The following is a 19744-nucleotide window of genomic DNA, read 5'->3' as shown; positions in this document are numbered from 1 at the left end:
TAAATCATTCATGATTTAGGCCTCACTAAAAAGGCCCCGGGGTTTTAAATGAAATTTTTAAAAGAGGATATGCTTTATGTACCCGGGTGAAATAAAACTTTCAAACCCGTCTGAACCTTAATGCATCACCCTTTTTTTATTTCATTCTTGATTTTTTAAACCTTTATTTTGTTGTTTTTATTTGCCATTGTTGTATTTACCGGGTTTTTGATGTGTGTTTTTTTAGGGAAACTTCCGGTGAAAACTGAACGAAAACTGCCCCAAAGGTCCTGGGCCCATGTGGCATGGGGGGAAACAACCACAGTGCCCGTTGTCAAGGAGCTGCGTCCTTGGTTGCCATCATGTAAGTTACACAGACAGACTCAGGTGAAGTAGCTAGAAAAGTCCCAATTCAACCGAATTATTTCTGACTTTTTTTAAACGACAAAAAAAGGCTGTCGTTGTTCAGGAGAGGTTGCTGCGATGTGGGTTCGCACATTTCCTTTCGACGTCTATCTTCGCTCTGAAAATGGTTAAAGGAGTTTGAACGGAGAACGGCCGCCGTTAGCTAAAAAGGACCCAACAAGCCGAGTTAGCAGCTAGCAGCTAGCTAGCTAGCAGCTTTGCAGCGGGCTAAACCTGCATGTCTGCCCGGTGTCAACAAGGATCACCAGCCTCGGAGGATGCATGTTGGTCAGGGCAACTTCTTCTTCCACTCGTATCCTATAACTGTTGAGTTATTTATCTTGTACAGTTACTGAAGAAATGTGTATTAGCTACTTACTTAACGTTAGACCTGTGTAAATGTGGCTAACGTTAGAGAAGCTGGGTAAAAGTAACTATCAGTGTAGAAATACTCTAATACAAGAAACGTCAACTTACAAGTCCTGCATTCAGAATGTTACTTAAGCAAACAAAAGTATTAGCATCAGAATGTACCTAGCTAAGGTACCAAAAGCAAAAGTATTCAGAATAGTCTATTTCAGAATATTATATTATATGATTGAATTATAATTATTGATGCATCAATGTGTACGTTTCTTTGATGTTACAGCTGGCAAAGGGGGGGGGGGGGGAGGGACTTATTTCTTACTATAAATACTGCCTGAGATGTTGGGAACCAAGGGATCAATGCAGTCTTATCTTTATCCCTAAGAATACATCCAAATGTATTTGTTGATTCTACTTTCATTTGTCTTTTTATTTTATACTATCTGCAAAGTAACTAACATTGTCAAATAAACGTAGTGGGGTGAAAAGTACAATATTTGCCTCTGAGATGTAGCTAGGGGAGTAGAAGTGCACAACAACAAAAAAAAGAAATTCTCAAGTAAAGTACAAGTACCTCAGAATTATACTTAGGTCCAGTACTTAAATAAATGTACTCTGTTACTTTCCACCAGCAGCCTGTAATTCATGAGAACATAATGTGAATCAGTTTTCCTTCTCTCAAATCAAAGGTCAACATTAGGTTTTCGTGACATATCTCCACTCCCTGATCTCCTTAGCCGCTCACTTCCAGAGACTCGAGGTTGGGAGCTGATGGAGGCCTCGGAGATGAGAGACAACTTCTGGTCGAAGAGCAGAAGTTATGCAGATCCCGAGCTCGCAAGTTCTCGCTGGAAACCAACCGACGCAGGAAGTCAGTTTTAGTGCATAACAGGGCTGCACAATATGTCGGTTTTCTTTTATCGTCATCGCGGTATCAACTGGTGCAATACACACACCGCAAAAAGGCTGCGGAATATCGCAAAAGACTCAGTGATTTTTTATGTTAGTAGAAAACTGACCCTTTATAATGTAATTCATTCTTTTTTTAGTGGTGCCTTTTATATTCAATTAAATGTTCAATTGTTCAATTCAAGAATGTTGGAAATGATTTCCTTTCATTTGTTTTAAATTGAATAGAATTCTGAAATATCTCTTTATCACAAGTAATATCATTATGGCCACATTCAACCACACTATCAAATATTTTTCTAATATCGTGCAGCCCTAGTGTAACTAACAACTATGCATTGCTGTTTTTGTTCGAACACTAATATGATGTGTCATCTCAGTAACTGATGACTAGTGTGTGCCTTCTGCAGCCCAGAGTTGTCTACAGAGCATCTCCCATTTCTTCCTGGAAGCAGAGGCTGCTCTGCTGGTGCAGGGTACAGTGTCTACCTCCTGGACAGACAGCTTATGGTTCTGTCCTAGGCTTAGCACCTTTCAGGGATAGGCGCTGCTGACAGGATTTTGCAGTCTAGACCTGGAAATAGATCTGTTGGCCAGAGGGTAGCTGTGGGCCCGAGCTGTGACTGAAGCGCCACCTCTCTGACAACTAAAGCTGCTAAATTCAGCACCCTAAGAGGCTCAAATCCCTTACAGACATTAATAACCTTCTAAATGTGTGTTTCCATAGTTATCAACAGCGGCTACAAGTGAGTGATGCTGTTTGAAAGAGCTTGAGAGAGTATGTTAATGCTGTAGGGTTGGGAGGGGGGGGGGGGTTATATCAGAGACCGTTTTTTGGTTTTACAGAGGCAGGTGATCACAGACAGATTGACAGATAGATAGATAGATAAATAGATAGATATATTCCGGAGGGAAATTTTAGGCATCCAGTAGCTTAGACAACCATAACACAACAAACACACATCCACACATATATCTCACATACATAAAAATCACTCACAGTAATTTAAAAAATGAACAATGTGTGAAGTGATTACAAATGTCGTGTATGGACTGACCATGTGATGCAATGACCATGATAGGATGCTATAGTAGAGTGTGTGCAGTGGTGATAGTGCACAAGGGAACAGTGCACTAGCTTATTATTAAAAATTAACTATGACTAAGAAAAGACAGGAAAGTGAACATAATAGAATTGCCAAGCTAACAAGAAAATATTTTACTTAAAAAAACAATATATAACCAGGAACAATTTATAAGAAGTAGATGTTATGACCACAGTCCAAATTGTGTGGGAAGACCAATAACCTATGAGACAGAGAGGTGGACAGCAGACAAAGTGATGTAATGCTAAGGTGAGAGGGACAGTCGTTTCTCCCCTCCTACTTTGTGTGGGATTGAAGAGTTGGACAGCCCTGGGGACAAAGAACCTCCTCAACCTGTCTATTAATAATAAAATAATGATGCAAATTAAAGGAGGTGGATAAGCTTTCCAACATTACATGAACATGAAAAAAAATGTCCAGCAGAAAACTGTCTGAATGAAAACTTTATAACAAACTTTTTATAGATTATCAGTTTAAAAATCGATGTGAAATACAAGAGATCCCTTTTAAACATTAATATAGCACACTGATGCTGCTAACCAAAATACTGCCTGGGTACATGACTGCTTTTATATACATTTTTTTATATATATATTTTTAATGGTATTAAATAAGCAGAAAAGATTCCAACTTTGAAGATACATTATAAACAAAAAGTGTTCATTGTAAAGCAACCTTTGCATATTTAAACTATAATGACTAATGTAACACATCTTCATAGTGGATGATTGGGTTTGCCTTATTAGGTTTAAATGGTATGCTTTTTATTAATCAAAATGTTGGAGTTCCAATCTTTCTAGTCCTATAAAGATATTAGTTAATAAATATAAGACAATAAAGATTCTGTTAAGTTTGAATTGAAATGGAATATGTCAACTAACTTGAGCTGCTTTTAGTTCTCAACACTGTTTTAAAATGTTGTTCTTGTTAACGTCGTCCACTAGGGGTGGGTAGGGGTTTGTGGGGGGGATTCGTATGCATCAGGATTTTTGCAAATGTATTCTTTTCCCTAGAATCAATATTTTTTTAATTTATTATTTTTAACAATGAGTCACCTAAATATTTCCTGTTCATACGGTAGCGCCAACGGCAACCACATCGTACCCGTTTCTAGCAAAACAGAGTTAAAGCAAAAAAAGCATAAAATCCATGTGATCATCTTTACAAATGAAATACATGTCAGACTGACTGACTGACATGTGATGTGCATTCTTCTTTAAAAAATAGATTTTTAGAAATGTCTCATGATATATTGTCTCTAGAAATGTTTTATTCCACTTTTGTTTTTGTCAAAGAAATCGCAATATTCAATACTATCAAATAGTAACACTTGGCAATGGCACTTCGCAACTTGGAAAATGGCAATACAAATCCATTCAGCACCCATGAATCGGGAAAGAATCAAATTGGGACAAAGGCACATGGTCCCAGCTCTGATGACCACCAAAAACACAAATGCTGAACCTGATCGACCCCGTTGATATTATGATTGGCTTCCTCTGTGGCGTACTGAGTGGTAGCTTTAATTTATTAATGGCTGTGTTGAAAACATGTCTGGATGAGCAGACTCAGGTTTCTGTATCTAAAACATGGCCAGTCTACATTTTAACCAATGACACTGTGCCTCAGGTTGATGCCCTGTTGTTTCTTTAACGGCTCAGGGCTCAGGAGGAGCGGCGGAAGCAGAGGGATGTGCAGGAGCAACGGCTGATAGAGAACATCCTGAAGCAACGCAGACAGCGAGTACAGGATGCTACCGAGCGCTTCCAGAGAGCCCATTTACCGCCTTCTCAGAGACGTAGACAATGTTAGTGATGCTGCTAGGGCGGCAACAAACCTTTATTTTCATTGAAGATTAATCAAGCAGTTGTTTGGTCTATGAAAATGTGAAAGGAAAATGGTTAAAAAACAACATCTGTGTCAGTTTTTCCCAAAGCCCAAGATGACGTCCTCAATTGTCTTGTTTTTTACACAACTCAAAGATATTCAGTTTACTGTCACAGAGGAGAGAAGACACTAGAAGATATTCACATTTAAGAAGCTGGAATCAGAGAATTATTCAGTTTTTTTTATAAAAAATCAAACTGATTTTTGGACAACTAATTGATTAATTTTTGCAGCTCTAAATATATATAGTCTCTTAGAATTGAGAAATATGGCACAACAGTCTTAATACACTTCAGTTGGTTTGTATGTTTTCCTCTTATGGTGTTTCAGCTTTTAGAAGAAACGTCCCAAATATTGAAGATGCACTCAATGAACTTCAAGGCTCCTTCAGTTCCTACACCCGCCAGTCATCTTTCTTGTCAAGCAATTCTAACGTTAGCAGGTAAAAAAAAAGTTGCTTCTCATTATTCTCATGTGGCCTACTCTACATGCTAAATAACCCAGCCACTGCTGTTGGATTTAAAACCTCACACAGTATTTATGCTCATACATTTTGATTTGCAATCACACATTTGCACTAATAGTTTTTTGTCTGTTGTCTGTTAAAGAAGCTGCTCTCCGTCCCCTAAGCCTCCCACCGTTTCTAAATCCTCCCACCGCCATGCCCTCTCTGCTGTGGAGGCCTACACCAAACTGCTGCAGGAGCAGAGCAGTCAATCCTCTGAAAAGGCACAAGAGAAACGACCAGATCACAGTCCACAGGTATGCTGCCTATTTCATTTGAATGAGCAGGAAACAAAACAATTTGCACAAGAAATGTTATTTAACCCTCCCGGGTTTTTTAGGGCTGGGAGGATACACTTTCGTCCCAAATTGATTCTTTTATGATACATGGGTTCTCGATTGGATTTGTATTGCGATTTTCATTTATTCCCGATTCTAGAAGTATTGTGATTCGATACTATTGAGTATTGCTTTTTTTTCCCCCTTCTTTAACAAAAAGTTGAATAATTAGACATTGTTTTCTAAGAAGAATGTCAGTCTGACATTTACTACATTTGTAAAGATCACATGGATTTTCTGCTTTAACTCTGTTTTGCTGGAAAAATATGATTTGACATGATGTGGTCACTGCGGTATCGTATGAACAGAAAATATTCAGGTGACTCATTGGTAAAAAAATTAATACAAAAATCTTGTAAGCTGCTTTGTCTCTCATACAGAGATACACCCCCCCCCCCCCCCCCCCCCCCCACTAAGGGCTCCTGCCTGCGTGGCATGAGCGTGTCAGCTGCGTGGCGTGTCTGTTTTTATTTCAGCTCCATTGTTAACAGGTTAGAGCTTGCACAATGCCTGCGTGACACACACGGCTCGGAAAAAAAACCTGTGCATGCTAGAAATAGGACCAACGCCTATTTTTCACGCAACATGCAAGAGTGTTGGAAGCATTTCCAGGCAAAAAGTAGAATACAAAAATGTTGTCATTTTGGCACAAATACATTTAATAAATAACATTTTGATCTTTGAAAGTCTCTAGGTTTTGACATATATGCAGAGATAATGGTAAACATATATGTGTACAGACAAGGCTAGCAGCAACAGCCCGGCGTCGGAGACGTGTTTCTGGTGTGCAAAGACATAGAAAACGCCGCACAGCTGCCACGCAACAGAAACGCCACGCTCACGCCACGCTCACGCCACGCAGGGAGTGTCAGGAGCCCCAATACTCCATTGTATGCTGCTAAAAGATTATAAGTTTAAAATACTCTCCTCCTCAAAAGTTATAGACTCAGAAATGGGACATACTAAGGGAAGCTCATTGTGGGACTGGCTCTAGTGGCTGGAATTCTGGACCAAGGCTCAATTTCGGGAAAGAGACTTCAGATACAATATTATGGGACCACTAAGGTCTATATAAAGAGACTTCAGATACAGTATTAGGGTACCACCAAGGTCTATATAAAAGAGACTTCAGATACAGTATTAGGGACCACCAAGGTCTATATAAAGAGACTTCAGATACAGTATTAGGGGACCACTAAGGTCTATTTAAAGAGACTTCAGATACAGTATTAGGGGACCACTAAGGTCTATATAAAGAGACTTCAGATACAGTATTAGGGACCACTAAGGTCTATATAAAAGAGACTTCAGATACGGTATTAGGGGACCACTAAGGTCTATATAAAAGAGACTTCAGATACAGTATTAGGGGACCACTAAGGTCTATATAAAAGAGACTTCAGATACAGTATTAGGGCCCACTAAGGTCTATATAAAAGAGACTTCAGATACAGTATTAGGGACCACTAAGGTCTATATAAAAGAGACTTCAGATACAGTATTAGGGACCACTAAGGTCTATATAAAGAGACTTCAGATACAGTATTAGGGACCACTAAGGTCTATATAAAGAGACTTCAGATACAGTATTAAGGGACCACTAAGGTCTATATAAAGAGACTTCAGATACAGTATTAGGGACCACTAAGGTCTATATAAAAGAGACTTCAGATACAGTATTAAGGGACCACTAAGGTCTATATAAAAGGGACTTCAGATACAGTATTAGGGACCACTAAGGTCTATATAAAAGAGACTTCAAAGACAGTATTAGGGGACTAATAAGATCTATATAAAAGCATCCAAAGAGCACCATGTCATGGGACCTTTAAGTACTTGCTTGGCTACACTTGGGCACTTCAAATGTCTACCCCTAGGGGGAAGCAGTGTGACGTAATCCCTTTCCTGCACCACATACACCCCTTTTGGCTGCTACTGGCTTTAGCACCCTCTGGTGAAATGTGTGTAAAATTATTTTTCAGAAATTACAGGAATATAAAAGGGAAAATGTAGAGTTCTTATCACCTTTGAGAAACAAGTTTTGAAAAGTGAATCTGCAAAACCGCTTTAGGAGGTTTGTGGGGGGGAAAAAACATTAAGAAAAATAAAAACATTTAAGAAACAAATGTAATCTTAGCCTTGTAATTGCCTACTAATATTTAGCTTAGCATCACCAGATCATACAAGTGCACTTTAAGAGAGGTATATGGCCCATCCAACACTGTAACCCCTTCATTTCTATTATCCACTCTCTCCCTCTCAGACACAACTATTATTTTAGATCTGGGTTCCAGGCCGAGATATATATGTCATATGTAAATCATATCATTATTTTTGACTTATCTCTTCTCTTTTGCTTCCATATTTCAGGACAGCCAACTGTCTGATAGCTGTAATTCTGAAAGCATTTCTAGTAAGGACAGTTTGGAGAATGAGGACCACAACCTCAGCACAAAAAATCTACAGCATTCTTATTCATCATTCTCGCTTGACTCAGAGAAGCCCCAACCAGACCTGAGACAGCAAAATGATTTGTGTCCACCATCAGACCTTAATGCTTTCTCAGCGATGATGCTGCTTGCTGATGACTTTCCACAATCAAGGAAACTGCATGATCCAAAGCAGAAAACACCAATGGATTCGGAAGGGCCCAACAGTAAGATGCACATTCCCAAAGCTTCTTGGGGGTTCACATCTGTTGAGAAAACACCTGAAACGGAGACACAGCTTGCTCCGCACAACTGCAACTTATTAACTCTTTGTGAAATGATTAGTGCAGACCCAGAGCACTTTGAGGTGAACTCCTCACAAAACAATCCCAACGACAAAAATACTGTTACAAATATAGTTTCTACCAGCAACATAGCACTCGAGTCTCCATGTCCTAAGGAAGAGGCTCTGTTGGATCTCAGGCAGAAGGGGGTGCATGATGACAAACAATCAAAACATCCATCAGCTGCAGAAATTCTTCTACGTGACAAAAATGGCAACAGCGCAGACAATTTGTTTGAGGCTCCCCCTTTTTTGAACAATAGCACAACAGATAATGCCATACAAGACGGGACTCTTCAGCAAACAGGAAGAGAAAAACACAATCTGTCATCCCTTAAGGAGCCTAGAACTTCCATAAACAACCTCAATAAGGTTTTAAACTCAGAGCCCAAACCTGAAAAGCCCATTAATGCAGCATTGCTGCAACGCACATGCTTATCTAACATTCAATCAAACACTCCTAAGTGCCTTAAGTGTCCTGAGGAAGAAGTGCAAAAAATGCCTGTTTCAGACAGGACATCTCATTCAGCATGTGGTGTCCGATTCATTAAAGGAATTCTTAAAAAGCAGTCCAAATATATGTCAGGAGATGAGCCATACACATGTGTGTATGGCTCAGGACATTTTATTTTTGCAAAACAAGTAGCTTTAGCGATTAGAGACAGTGTGGAATTGACTAGGGCCAAAACTAAGGATGCAGAGAGCAGCAGCTCTGTCAAAAAGAAGCTACGCTGGTTTGATGAGGTACACAAGGGACAAGAGGACAGAGAACAGAACATTATGAATCAGATCAAAGGCAGGTCTTCCATTCTCTCTCAGTCAGATAACAGCTCTGAGGACCACCAGCTAAGTCTAGCCACAGTCTCAGGGGCTTCTAAGCTTGGACCCAGCTTGACCCCTCCGGCCTCTGCTGGTTATCACTTTACAAAACAAGCGTGGGCAGATGTTGGGGTTCAAGTCAGCTTGCCCCAAGAACGGTCAGACGAGGTCAAGGTGGCACAGAGTAGCACCCGGATTGTTGGCCCTAACGTCCCTCGGAGAGAGCGCCCTTCCAGAGCTGCAGCGGCTCCTATTTCCTCGCGGACTAGAAAGGGCACTGTCATACGACCTCAATCTGCCACCGAGGTGAGTCAGATTGCCAAAACCCAAGGGAAGATCATGGCGCCCCGCCCACCTCCTCGGATGGATCCATCGGTGAAGGACAAGACACTGTCCATCACTAGGACTCCATATGGCGTGGACCATGCTGGTGTCTGCTGTAAACAAGCTCTGGTTGCAGAGCATGCCCTGCACAAGTCCATCTCTGAAGACTTTCCCTCACCTTCCACACATAATGTAATCAGAGCAGATAGCAACGTTATGTACACACCACTACCACCCTCGTATGCCTACCCCGTGTCAAAGAGCAACATGAAGGCCGCGCCCAGCACAGGTCATCAGGATGCTCAGGGCTGCAGCAGACTAAGAGGGATGGTGTACAATGATAAAGGCCTCTGTTTAGATTGCACTCCCACAGATGAGGAGATCTCGCAGCTCTGGCTCGGTGTCCGCACTGCCTTAGCCACCAATGAAGGTAATATATTTTGGCTGACAGCCACTTACACAGCTCAGGCTTGGTTTGGGTGTTTGCAGAGATGTGTCAGACAAATGTACATGTCGTTTCTCTTAAGCTTATTTGTTTCTAACCGTACGCTATCAAACATCAAGTTAACAATGTGGGTTCTGGCTACAGTACTCTAATGATTTCAAAGCAGGGGTACTTGTACCCTAGGGGCTACTTCTGCAAGTGCCAGCGGGTACATGAAAGATTTTGAAGCAGCTCAACTAGTTGGAAAAATGTAGAAATTATGATTTAATTTAAAAGAAATATCAATTGTAACACCTGAGCACAAGAATTTTAAACAGGTAGCTAAAAGTAATAAATACATACATGGTAGGAAGAAATAGCTTAAAGTATTCCAAAAGTGGCTGAAATAGTTAGCTGAAACTACTGACTAAACAGTTGAAATAGTTAGCTAAAAGTAATGGATAAATGGTTGACACATTCAGCTTCACTCCAAGTACTATTAGTCTGATTGCTGACCAAACCAACCTAAATATTGACATTTCACTTGTATGAAAAAAGATCTACTTGTATTCAATAAATAGTATAATACATTAGGAAAACATTGGAAATAGTTGTACTGGTACATAAGTTCATCTGACAAGCTGTGGGGGAACCACTGCAGTACTGTACCCGGATCTGTTTTATGCTTTATTCTTAATACCAATCCCAGTGGTCCTTTGAATCCATCTTTTTATCTGAAACTGTCCTTCTAATTACATTGAAAAGAAAATACCTTGACTGAGCTGCGAGACGTTTGTGTGACTGCCGGTTCACAAAGTTGTTTGAAGGTGCCCTGCCACACGTATTTCATGACTTTGTGGTAAGTTGTACCATGGACTCTGTAATTTGGTTACCTTGGTTACCTTGTTTCAAGCCATTCTAGCGTGGTATAGAAAACCTGCAGGAAGACTCAGCACCGTTTGGGCCAGTTCTCATTAATATTCAACTAGATAAGCTGTGACTCTGATTGGCTAACAGCTAGCCAATCAAAGCCTGGCTATCAGCATCCTTTACCCAGCTTATGAATATTAATGAGCTCAGGCAACATGACGTCAGACTGACCAGCTGTTGTGATTGGTCTGATTTCTCCTCTTATTTCTTTTTAGTGGCTAGAGCTGATAGAGGAGGAAGCAGTTCATCTTCACATTCACCACATAAAACACACACACATATGGACCTCACACATTTCAAAAAATTTAAAGATGGTTTTGTGTGGCAGGGCACCTTTAAGATTCCCAAGAGCTCCCTTTTCACTGGCAAGCTATTTTTCAATCTATTTTTATCAATATGCCATGTCTTCTATGGGCGCTTTGTGTTGACCACAATTCACCAATTTATTCAAATTGGTCAATATAATAACTGACATACTGGTCTTCTTGCATCATCTCGTGTTTTAAATTTGAAAAGTCTGTGAAGTTGAAGTCTTGCTTACTTAACTTGACAAAAGGAAGCGAGTCATACCGGAAATGTGGACTTAGGTGACCCTAAAAGCCTCACAGTGGCCTGTTGTCTGCCTTGCCTCTACCCAGTGCTAATTTGTCCCATGTTAGCATCAGCAGCGCTGGTAATTTTATCAGCCGCAATAAAGCCGGAACAGAAGTGAGTGGCTTCTTTCTTACCTCTTCTACTGGGGAGATCAAACAGTGGATCAAAGCCACATTTTTCCAGCGCCTCAAAGAATACTTTCAATGAAACTACTTAATTTGAGCCTATCATATGTTTGTGCACTACCATTTAAAATAGCACAGTTGAATCGATCCAGGTTTAGCTGCAAAATCTAGACAACATTTTCAATTTAGCTTGCATTATCACTTTTGGGAAGACAGACAGAAAACATACAACAACAATTACAGTGCCGTGTTTTAAAGTGGTAATATTTCTTGCATATTAAGGAAAAATGCAACACATTCAGTAAATGTAAATGTAAATGTAAATGTAAATGTGCTGTATTTATATAGCGGTATGTATGCAGTATGCAGTTTTTATCCCCACGCGTAAACTACTTAAACAGCTATTTTGTATTTGTCTCTGTTTCTGTATTTATTGTTTCTTGATAATGTTTAATATGTTTTTTTGTTTGCTTGCACCCAATCACAAGGAAACTGCTTTCTGATTCTGACATATCTCTTGTGATTTTCTGTCATTTTTATTGCAGGCTAAAGATGGAAACTATTTTGTTTTGTATGCACTTTTTTGTGTTATTTTTATGCTTTCCACGAACATATCTTCTTTCAGCAAAAGCCATGCTTAGGAGACAGGCGGCGGACAGTGGGCGGGTCGGGAGGAAAGCCTGCGTGGATCAGAGCAGACAGCCTCCTGGCTCCGTGACTAGAAGGCTTCCTCAGCCCGCTCAGGTACATGCATGCAGCTGCCCTGTGGGAAGGAAGAGGGAGATTAATTGCTGAAGATCAGTAAATGCGTGTGTTTGAACTTGTTAAATCAGTTTCATGCTGCCATTTGACTAGAAACTAAAACTGACTAAAACTGACTAGACGTCACAGTTTATGCTTCTCAAGACAAGACTTTCCGGATGGACTTGTCAGCGTTTGACAAAAAATAAGCGTTGATGAACGTTTTTGTTTACAACTTGTTCTACCTGTTATTATATGCTTTATGCCTATTATCTAGAATTTTGGCAGTGTACTACAGGTTACATAAGTATTACTTAAGATTAATCTGAGACTTACGTAATATGTTTATTTTGTTTTGTGTAGCCAACAAAACAGTCCACAGAGCCAGTCACACCGTTTTCCAATACTTACTACATGGCCTGTCCAGATCAAGGTATCGTGTTCGCTGTGTGTCTCTGTTTTTGTTTCTATGAGAGTGAAAATTCACTTTTTATTTCTATAATCACCAGTATTACAAGAATGTCTGTCTTCTGTTGAGTTCAACATTTCAAAGGAAATCTCTCCAGGATTTCCATATACCCACTTAAAAATGCACAGTGAAATTTTTTTTATATATATATACATTTTGAATTGTCATCTGTGTTTTCTTTCAATATGCTAAATGAAGGTATTTTCCACCGTAAATTGGTGTATTAAAGTGTATCAGAATGCAGGAAATTAAGTCTCTGACCCTCAAAGTTTCCCCGGGCAAGGACATCCAGACACCCCACTTTGATGTCCATTCTGGTCCATGTATTTATATAGTATGTCCAGTCTGGTCCATGTATTTATATAGTACAGTATACGCGCTAAAATACATTAGAATACACCACTGTATATTATTTAATTTATACCCTGAAAGAAGCCAAAAGTTCTTAGGTATAATGTGAAAGTGAAATGAAGACTAACCCAGTACAGTTGTCAGTCATTTTGCAATACAACAGCACAGATATATATTACCTATATGTTAGCCATAAATGCATAAAAACAACAACCAAAGTAGAGTGGAACCAGGTGAGAATGCACACCTCCGTTGTGACTTTGACTGTGCTTACAGGTTTGGTGAGTGCAGCCCAGTTACACCTGGCTGAAGTACATGCTGGAGGCCCACCGCAAGACATGGATATTGTGGCTGCCATGGAAACAGCCCAAACACAGAGGCCTGGCACGGTGCAGCAGCGCAGCCAACAACAGGGACTCACTACCATTTCCATGGAGGAGCAGAAAATCCTCCTCTCTCTGGACAGACTCAACCACCAGCTGTACTGTGAGCACTGTGTTTGTACCAGGCCAGAACTAATCCACTTGATTGCTGTGATCTGTGTGTAAACAGAAAAGTTTGAATGTGTCATCATTTCAATGCAGAAGAACCCCTGCTGTCTGTTTCTGTTTGTAGGTGTGCGGGAACATGTGGGGGGTAATGCTGGCACGCGTGGACTCGTACTTATTGATGCATCCTCTGTAAGTATGAATTTCTAAGGGATTCATTTCTTTGCTACGTCCACTGTTTTTACAGTCTTTGGCCTTAACACATGAGATGACTTTGGTGAACATGTAATATTATTTACCATTTTCCACTGTTTTCAGACAAAGGAAGTGAAAGGCACAAACCATCACAAGCTTCGAGCGTCCTCGGCTAACAACCGCTCTCGGTGCCAGAAGAGATTGTGACTTACAGCGTGTGGTCCACGGTGTTCTTCTCTCCCATCAGTGCATTATACTGGTCCTGTCATCCGGTCTAAGCAAAGACTGTGTTGCCCTGTAAAGTTCAGTCTCATTTCTAACTAAACACGCCTGCTTGAGTATCTTCAAGATCTAAAAGATCAGCAGCAACAGACTGTAGAGGCAATAAAGCAGCATCGTTAGACCAGGTTGGTGAGTGGAAGTTAGTTTTGTATTATCTCCCTTTGCTTGGAAACAAAAACACATGTTTAGCTTTTGTTGAGCCACTTACGATCAAAGTGCCTCTGAAAAGGATTCTGGTTTCATTTTGGTTTTCATTCACAAATGAAGAAAAGGCCCTTGTTAAAACTGACGCATGGCGAGATTGACTGCAAAATAAACACTGCATATTTGAATTTATGTCCAAAGATGTCTCATTCTTCATTTATTTTATATAGTGAAAACTAGAATTTCATGCAAGCTATTTTGGGACCATATTGGAACTGAATAAAGCTGTTTGTCAACGCACTGATAAACTGACTGGGTGCAGTGCAGTGTCACTATTTCCTCAATGATGCCTTGCAAAGTCAATAAATAGACAGAGGATCGGAAATGGTTAATAGAGAGAAGTGTTGCAACGTTGAAGGTGTGTTTGTCTTTCTTCGACGGCTGTGGAAAGGACAATTATACGTTGTGCAGGAGACTCAACCTACTGGCTCAGCAAGGTGAGCCATTCCAGCCTTCTGTCGCAATTGCATCTGTGTGAAACTTCACTTTTGCTTTTGCCTTAAACTAATGCAGGGGGTCCTCAGAGTCAATTCAGGGGGGCCTTCAACTTATTGTCAATTTTTGAAAGTTACAAAAAAAGTCTTCTCGACGCAGCGGCCCTTTGCTGCATGTCATTCCCCTCTCTCTGGCCTGTCATGTCTTCATCTGTCCTGTGAAAATAAAAATGCCCAAAAAGATGATCTTGAAATGAAACAATGAAAGAAAATTAATAAAAAGCCTTAACATGAATCCAACTTATTATCAAATATAGCCCACTGCTTTCTGGCCTATATGTAAGGTAGGCTCTAAGTCTATCCACATATACAGTTCATGCTTAAGATTCACTGTGCCACATGCATGTTTTCCAATAAAACATGATTTATAAAATCATGCATACAATTATTAGGCTATTTTAATAGCTTAGTATTCTATGCAAAAAAATATATGTATAAAGGCTGTCTTAAATGTTATTGTAGGCCCAATTTAATATGCAGCTCAATATAATACAATATATAGTAGGGGGTCCCCGATCTTTCTCTCTTTCTTGGCTTAAAAATCATTGAAGGTCCTTGAATTAGAGTGACATCAGTCAACTAAAGACTATTATTAATTAATTTTAGTTGCCGTTTACTGTAAATGTTTCTCAATCTCCCTTACCAAAAATGAGGTGCATTGGGGGGGACTGTAGGGAGTATGGATGTGTTGCCCCTCCTTCACTAGCTTGTCTGGATCTGCCCCTCAGTCGACCTGCTAGGACCTGCTCCAAGAGGTGGTGGAAGACCAAACTCATTGGAGGAGCCAGACTCCTGTCGGTGAGGACATTTTTGGGGGGGTTAACTAGCAGGTTTCTGGTTCTATGCATGCATACGCTTTTCAGTGTTCAAACATGGAGCTGTACACCATGATGTGAACGTAGCGTCATGCACCATCTCCTTGGTGTCTTACACGGAAACTAAGAAGAGACACAAAGAGAGAGCTTATGCTCGGCTGTGGTGCATGATGCTGCGTGCGGCAGCAGAGGCCCCTTTGAAGAGTTGCGTGCACAAAGCTTCTCTCGTTAAAAAGACAAAAGATGACCCCTGCGGTTATTTGCGGAGGGACATGGCTGTCACTTTCTAAGCCAATGAGCAGAAGGTGATTAGAGACACTTCATCTGCATAGGTCAATGCTGGTATTTAACTTATTTAATTGCTGCTGAATAAAAAAAAAGAGTCCAGTTGACACAACCAACCCGACCAAATGACCAGGCCTCCTTCATCTCCACCTGTCTTTTTAACCAACTCAATTTCAGATCATATACATAGCTGTTTTACTATATTTGAATGTGTGTGTGTGTGTGTCTCAAAGCAGAAAACTTTCTTTTCGTTCATTCTATCTCCTCCACTTGCATCAGTGAGTGCGTGACCAAATGCACCGATAAATTAACCAGTAGCCTACTATTGTGAACAATAAGAGTTCTGCAAACCATCTCCACCGCATTGATTTTTGCACTTTAACTGAGCGTACTTTACAGCAGGTTTTCTCTGAAATGTGTTCCCCTTGGCCTGCAATCATGTTCGCAGTCATTACACCATACAATGGTGAGCTCAGTGACATTTAAGCCGTAACAAGCACAACACCCAGAAACTCAACAAGAAAGGGCGAGAGTGCTGAAAATAAGGGAAGACAGTTCCACAGATGCAAGTTCAAGCTTGTGTTTGGTTCGTTGGGAAGCGTAATCTCATGTTTTGTTACAGATCATTTCTACATTTAACATGCAGCGAATGAGCGTCTGGTCTGGCTCAGTTTCTGTCAAACCACATAATTAGTTGGATGCATGTACAAAGATAGGCTACTGCTATTTATACAGCAGCAATGTTAAAAATGAAGAATACATACTGAAAGTGGCTGGCTCATTTTTACTCTATCATATAACAATATATAGGCTACACATTATTAACAGAGGAGAGGTATAAAACAGAGGAAAGAACATCAAGATCCTATGCATACAGTGATGTATGATAAGAAATACTCAAAGCTAACAAAGTAATATATTTCCATGGTGGGTATGCCTATATATATTGTAACAGATGAATTCAGTGAGAGAGGGGAAAACAAAGTTTGCCCATAGACTGTGTGTACCCATTAAAGACTGAAGGGGGCACTCGAGATCCCATCTGCCCCAGCTGTCTGTAGCAACACTGTGCGTCACTATTTCCGGTAATAACACCAGACCAAAGCCTTTTAAACAGAGACGACTGTTATAGCCGCCCTGCCTTTCATGACCTTAGATACATTCGGTGAAATAGAGTGCAGAGAATAGTGTCTGCTGAAGTCCTGCAGCACCCAGCCAGAGCCCAGTGAGCAGTGAGACCGAGTGGCTTCAGAGGGCTGAAGAGATGTTGACCAAAAGTGACCAAACTCTGCTAAGTGGGTGGTCCCCCAGGGGCTGCCGGGAAACTGCAGTCCATCTCTTTAATGTGTCTGAGTGTGTTACAATGATGTCAAAATGGCCCCTTTGACCCAAACAATGGCCATCTCTTGACTGGCAGCATGTGTGCACAGAATATATCTTTCATAGCCTTCATATAAATATGTGTGCTTGTAGAACAATTATAAGTATTGCACAGACTTTAAAAAGGTCTCACACAGCTGTGGTCTGAATATGATCCTTTGGAGTAAAAATAGTAGAAACTAAGATGAGAAATATAAATTCTTTCTGACATTTTTATGAATAATTAATTATAGTGAAACATAGTGACCAAGAAGTCCACAAGGGATGGTATAATTGTCTACCAGTAGGTCATAATATTGAACCTGTGGCATTCTGATATTTTAAGTTCAAGTTAAAGTTTATATTACATAAATGTGATGAAAATAAAACAAGAGTAAGAGGAAACAAGTTCAAATACACACAGATAACAAAAAAAACTGATATTCTCGCTACAAGAAAACCTTTTGAACAATTTTACTTTGCTTATGTCATAGATGTTTTAAAGTTGCCCAAGTGTCGAAATCAAATAATAAAAAAAACAATAACTTAAATAACAGAGAGTATATGTCTGTGACTGGCTCTTTAATCTGTACACTTTACAGCTTTACAGTGTCTGTGGCTCTTCAATGGCCCTTCATAATCATTCATTCAGTGCATGTATGGGAAAAAGAGCTGAAACAGAGCCTCTGTATCCAAAGAGAGTGGATCTTGACAAAATGATTTCTCAATGGAAGAGGGGCCTCATTAGCATGACAATTGTGGGAACTGCATTGATCTACTTTTCATGAGCACTGTAAAAAAAAAAAAGAAGAGAGAGAAAATAGTACTATTATATACTGATGGGAGTGTGGCTTTGAGTTATTGTTAAAATCCTTGAGTTGTGAAAATGTTGCATCATCATCATCATCATCATCATCATCATCATCCGTAGCCAAAATATAAATATGGGCATTCTATTTCTATCTTTCTGTTTTTAAATAAAAGAACACATTTGAAAAAGCTGTAAAAATGCAGTAAATCATTTAAGAATGTTGTGTAACCCCAAGCCTAAAAACACTAAAAGCAGATAAAAGTGTAAAAAAAAAAAAAAGTACATTTACCTGTACATTATAACTTTAATTGTTTTGCAGAATTCTGTATTCAGCTGAGGTTAGCGTGTTGCTTCCACGCACACATTTTTCCACATGCATGTGCATTTTTAGAACTCTAAAAGTGAGGTTAATGTAGCTGAACAAATGATGGAACATGAGTGTTTATTGTGTTTTTCTATTTATTTTATACCTTGGCACAGTCCTAACTCAGTGTTGTCCCACGTTGGCATCAGCAGGGGCCCTTGTTGGAGCCAAAGGGTTGCCAACAAAATAGGAAATATGTAAGAATGACAGCTCCGTTGTCTCATTTATTGTTGAATGAACATAACAAAACATATGAAGACTGTCAGACTCCTCGCGGAGCACGTCTCTGCATTAACAATATTTAATGTCTCATTAAGGGTTTTTTATGTGTGTTTTTGCTTGGTCTGACCATCAGTGATTAACATTATGGTTTTATCTCTTCATTCTGTGAATAATTTAAACTAGGTCCTGTGTTGTGCGGAGTTGAATGTTGTTATGTCGCTTTCATTACTTTTGGTTGTCATAGTGTCTGTGATTTATTGAATGTAGTTTGGTTGTTTTTCAGAATCAGAATCAGAATCGGCTTTATTGACCAGGTATGAAGACACACACGAGGAATTTTCCTTTGGAGCATAGTTGCTCACAATGTGCTTACACATTCAAAACAAACAACCCAACAAACAATATATACACACACTAATATAGACACACTAATCTATACACACTAATATAGACACACTAATATACATACTCTAAGCAGAAACAATATAGAGAGATGAGTGCAATGAAGAGACCAATAAAATTATTTAAATGTGGAACATAGTGCAAAGGGTACTGGGATAAATAGTATTAAGTTATTATATTACAGTATGAACATTATGAACAGTTCTGAAATAGGAAATGAGAATGATGAATAAATAATGGATAATAAGTGAGATATGAGAATGAGAATGATGACTAAATACTAAATAAATGGAATAATAGTGGAACCAGTAAGCAGTTTTTATTATTTTTAATGTAATTATGCATGTGTGGACTCCAGGAAGAATGGCCGTGGCTTTGGAGCCAGCTGATGGAGATCCCAATAAATCAAATAAAAAGATTTTTGTTAAACAAAAGTTGTAATGTTCAACCTGTGAGTGCAAAAAAGTTGTTTTAAAAAATGGAGATGAGGGGATTTTCCCATTAAAAGCTGTGACGTGTGTGTGTGTGTGTGTGTGTGGGGGGGGGGGGGGGGGGGGGGGGGGGGGGGGGGGGGGGGGGGGGGGAGGGTTGTTCTAATTAATGAAAGTTTATGTTTCGATCAGAAAACTTTTGCAAATATAAGTAGAGGCCCCTGGGCCATTTGGGGCCCCTGGCTTACACAGACTGTACCTTTAAAGCCTCTTGTCCCAATTGGAGCCAAGCCCCGCCCCTGGAGCAGACATCCCATGAGTCATAAAGTTTGATGTCCTGCCCAAAGT

General features: G+C 39.9%; 1 protein-coding gene across 5 annotated transcripts; it reads left to right on the top strand.

Moving 5' to 3' along the window:
• Positions 1–271: 271 nt before the first annotated feature.
• On the top strand, positions 272–14272 carry cep126 (centrosomal protein 126). Of its 5 annotated transcripts, none has more exons than XM_032509742.1 (11): positions 287–672; positions 1488–1621; positions 4427–4572; positions 4983–5094; positions 5261–5414; positions 7866–9840; positions 12109–12227; positions 12588–12657; positions 13321–13530; positions 13660–13724; positions 13851–14272. In XM_032509742.1, the coding sequence occupies exons 1-11, from the start codon at positions 667–669 to the stop codon at positions 13932–13934; spliced, it is 3075 nt and encodes a 1024-aa protein (XP_032365633.1). In that variant the 5' UTR covers positions 287–666; the 3' UTR covers positions 13935–14272. The 5 variants fall into 5 exon arrangements, with proteins under 5 accessions (XP_032365635.1, XP_032365633.1, XP_032365632.1 ...); XM_032509741.1 differs by having other exon boundaries at positions 287–697; positions 1502–1621; positions 4427–4563; XM_032509738.1 differs by having other exon boundaries at positions 287–697; positions 1502–1621; positions 12115–12227.
• Positions 14273–19744: the final 5472 nt, after the last annotated feature.

This window comes from Etheostoma spectabile, chromosome 3 (assembly GCF_008692095.1).
Source record: "Etheostoma spectabile isolate EspeVRDwgs_2016 chromosome 3, UIUC_Espe_1.0, whole genome shotgun sequence".
NCBI classification, from domain to species: Eukaryota; Metazoa; Chordata; class Actinopteri; order Perciformes; family Percidae; genus Etheostoma; species Etheostoma spectabile.
The sequence above is the reverse complement of the archived record's forward strand: the minus strand, read 5'-3'. Positions and strand labels throughout refer to the sequence as shown.

What these genes read in the sequence shown, in the direction of transcription:
- cep126 (XM_032509737.1), top strand. Translation starts at nt 663, where the DNA reads ATGCATGTTGGTCAGGGCAACTTCTTCTTCCACTC. An exon ending in TTCTCAGAGACGTAGACAAT is followed by an intron (nt 4,573 to 4,982) that starts GTTAGTGATGCT and finishes ATGGTGTTTCAG; the next exon opens with CTTTTAGAAGAAACGTCCCA. An exon ending in AGCAATTCTAACGTTAGCAG is followed by an intron (nt 5,095 to 5,260) that starts GTAAAAAAAAAG and finishes TGTCTGTTAAAG; the next exon opens with AAGCTGCTCTCCGTCCCCTA.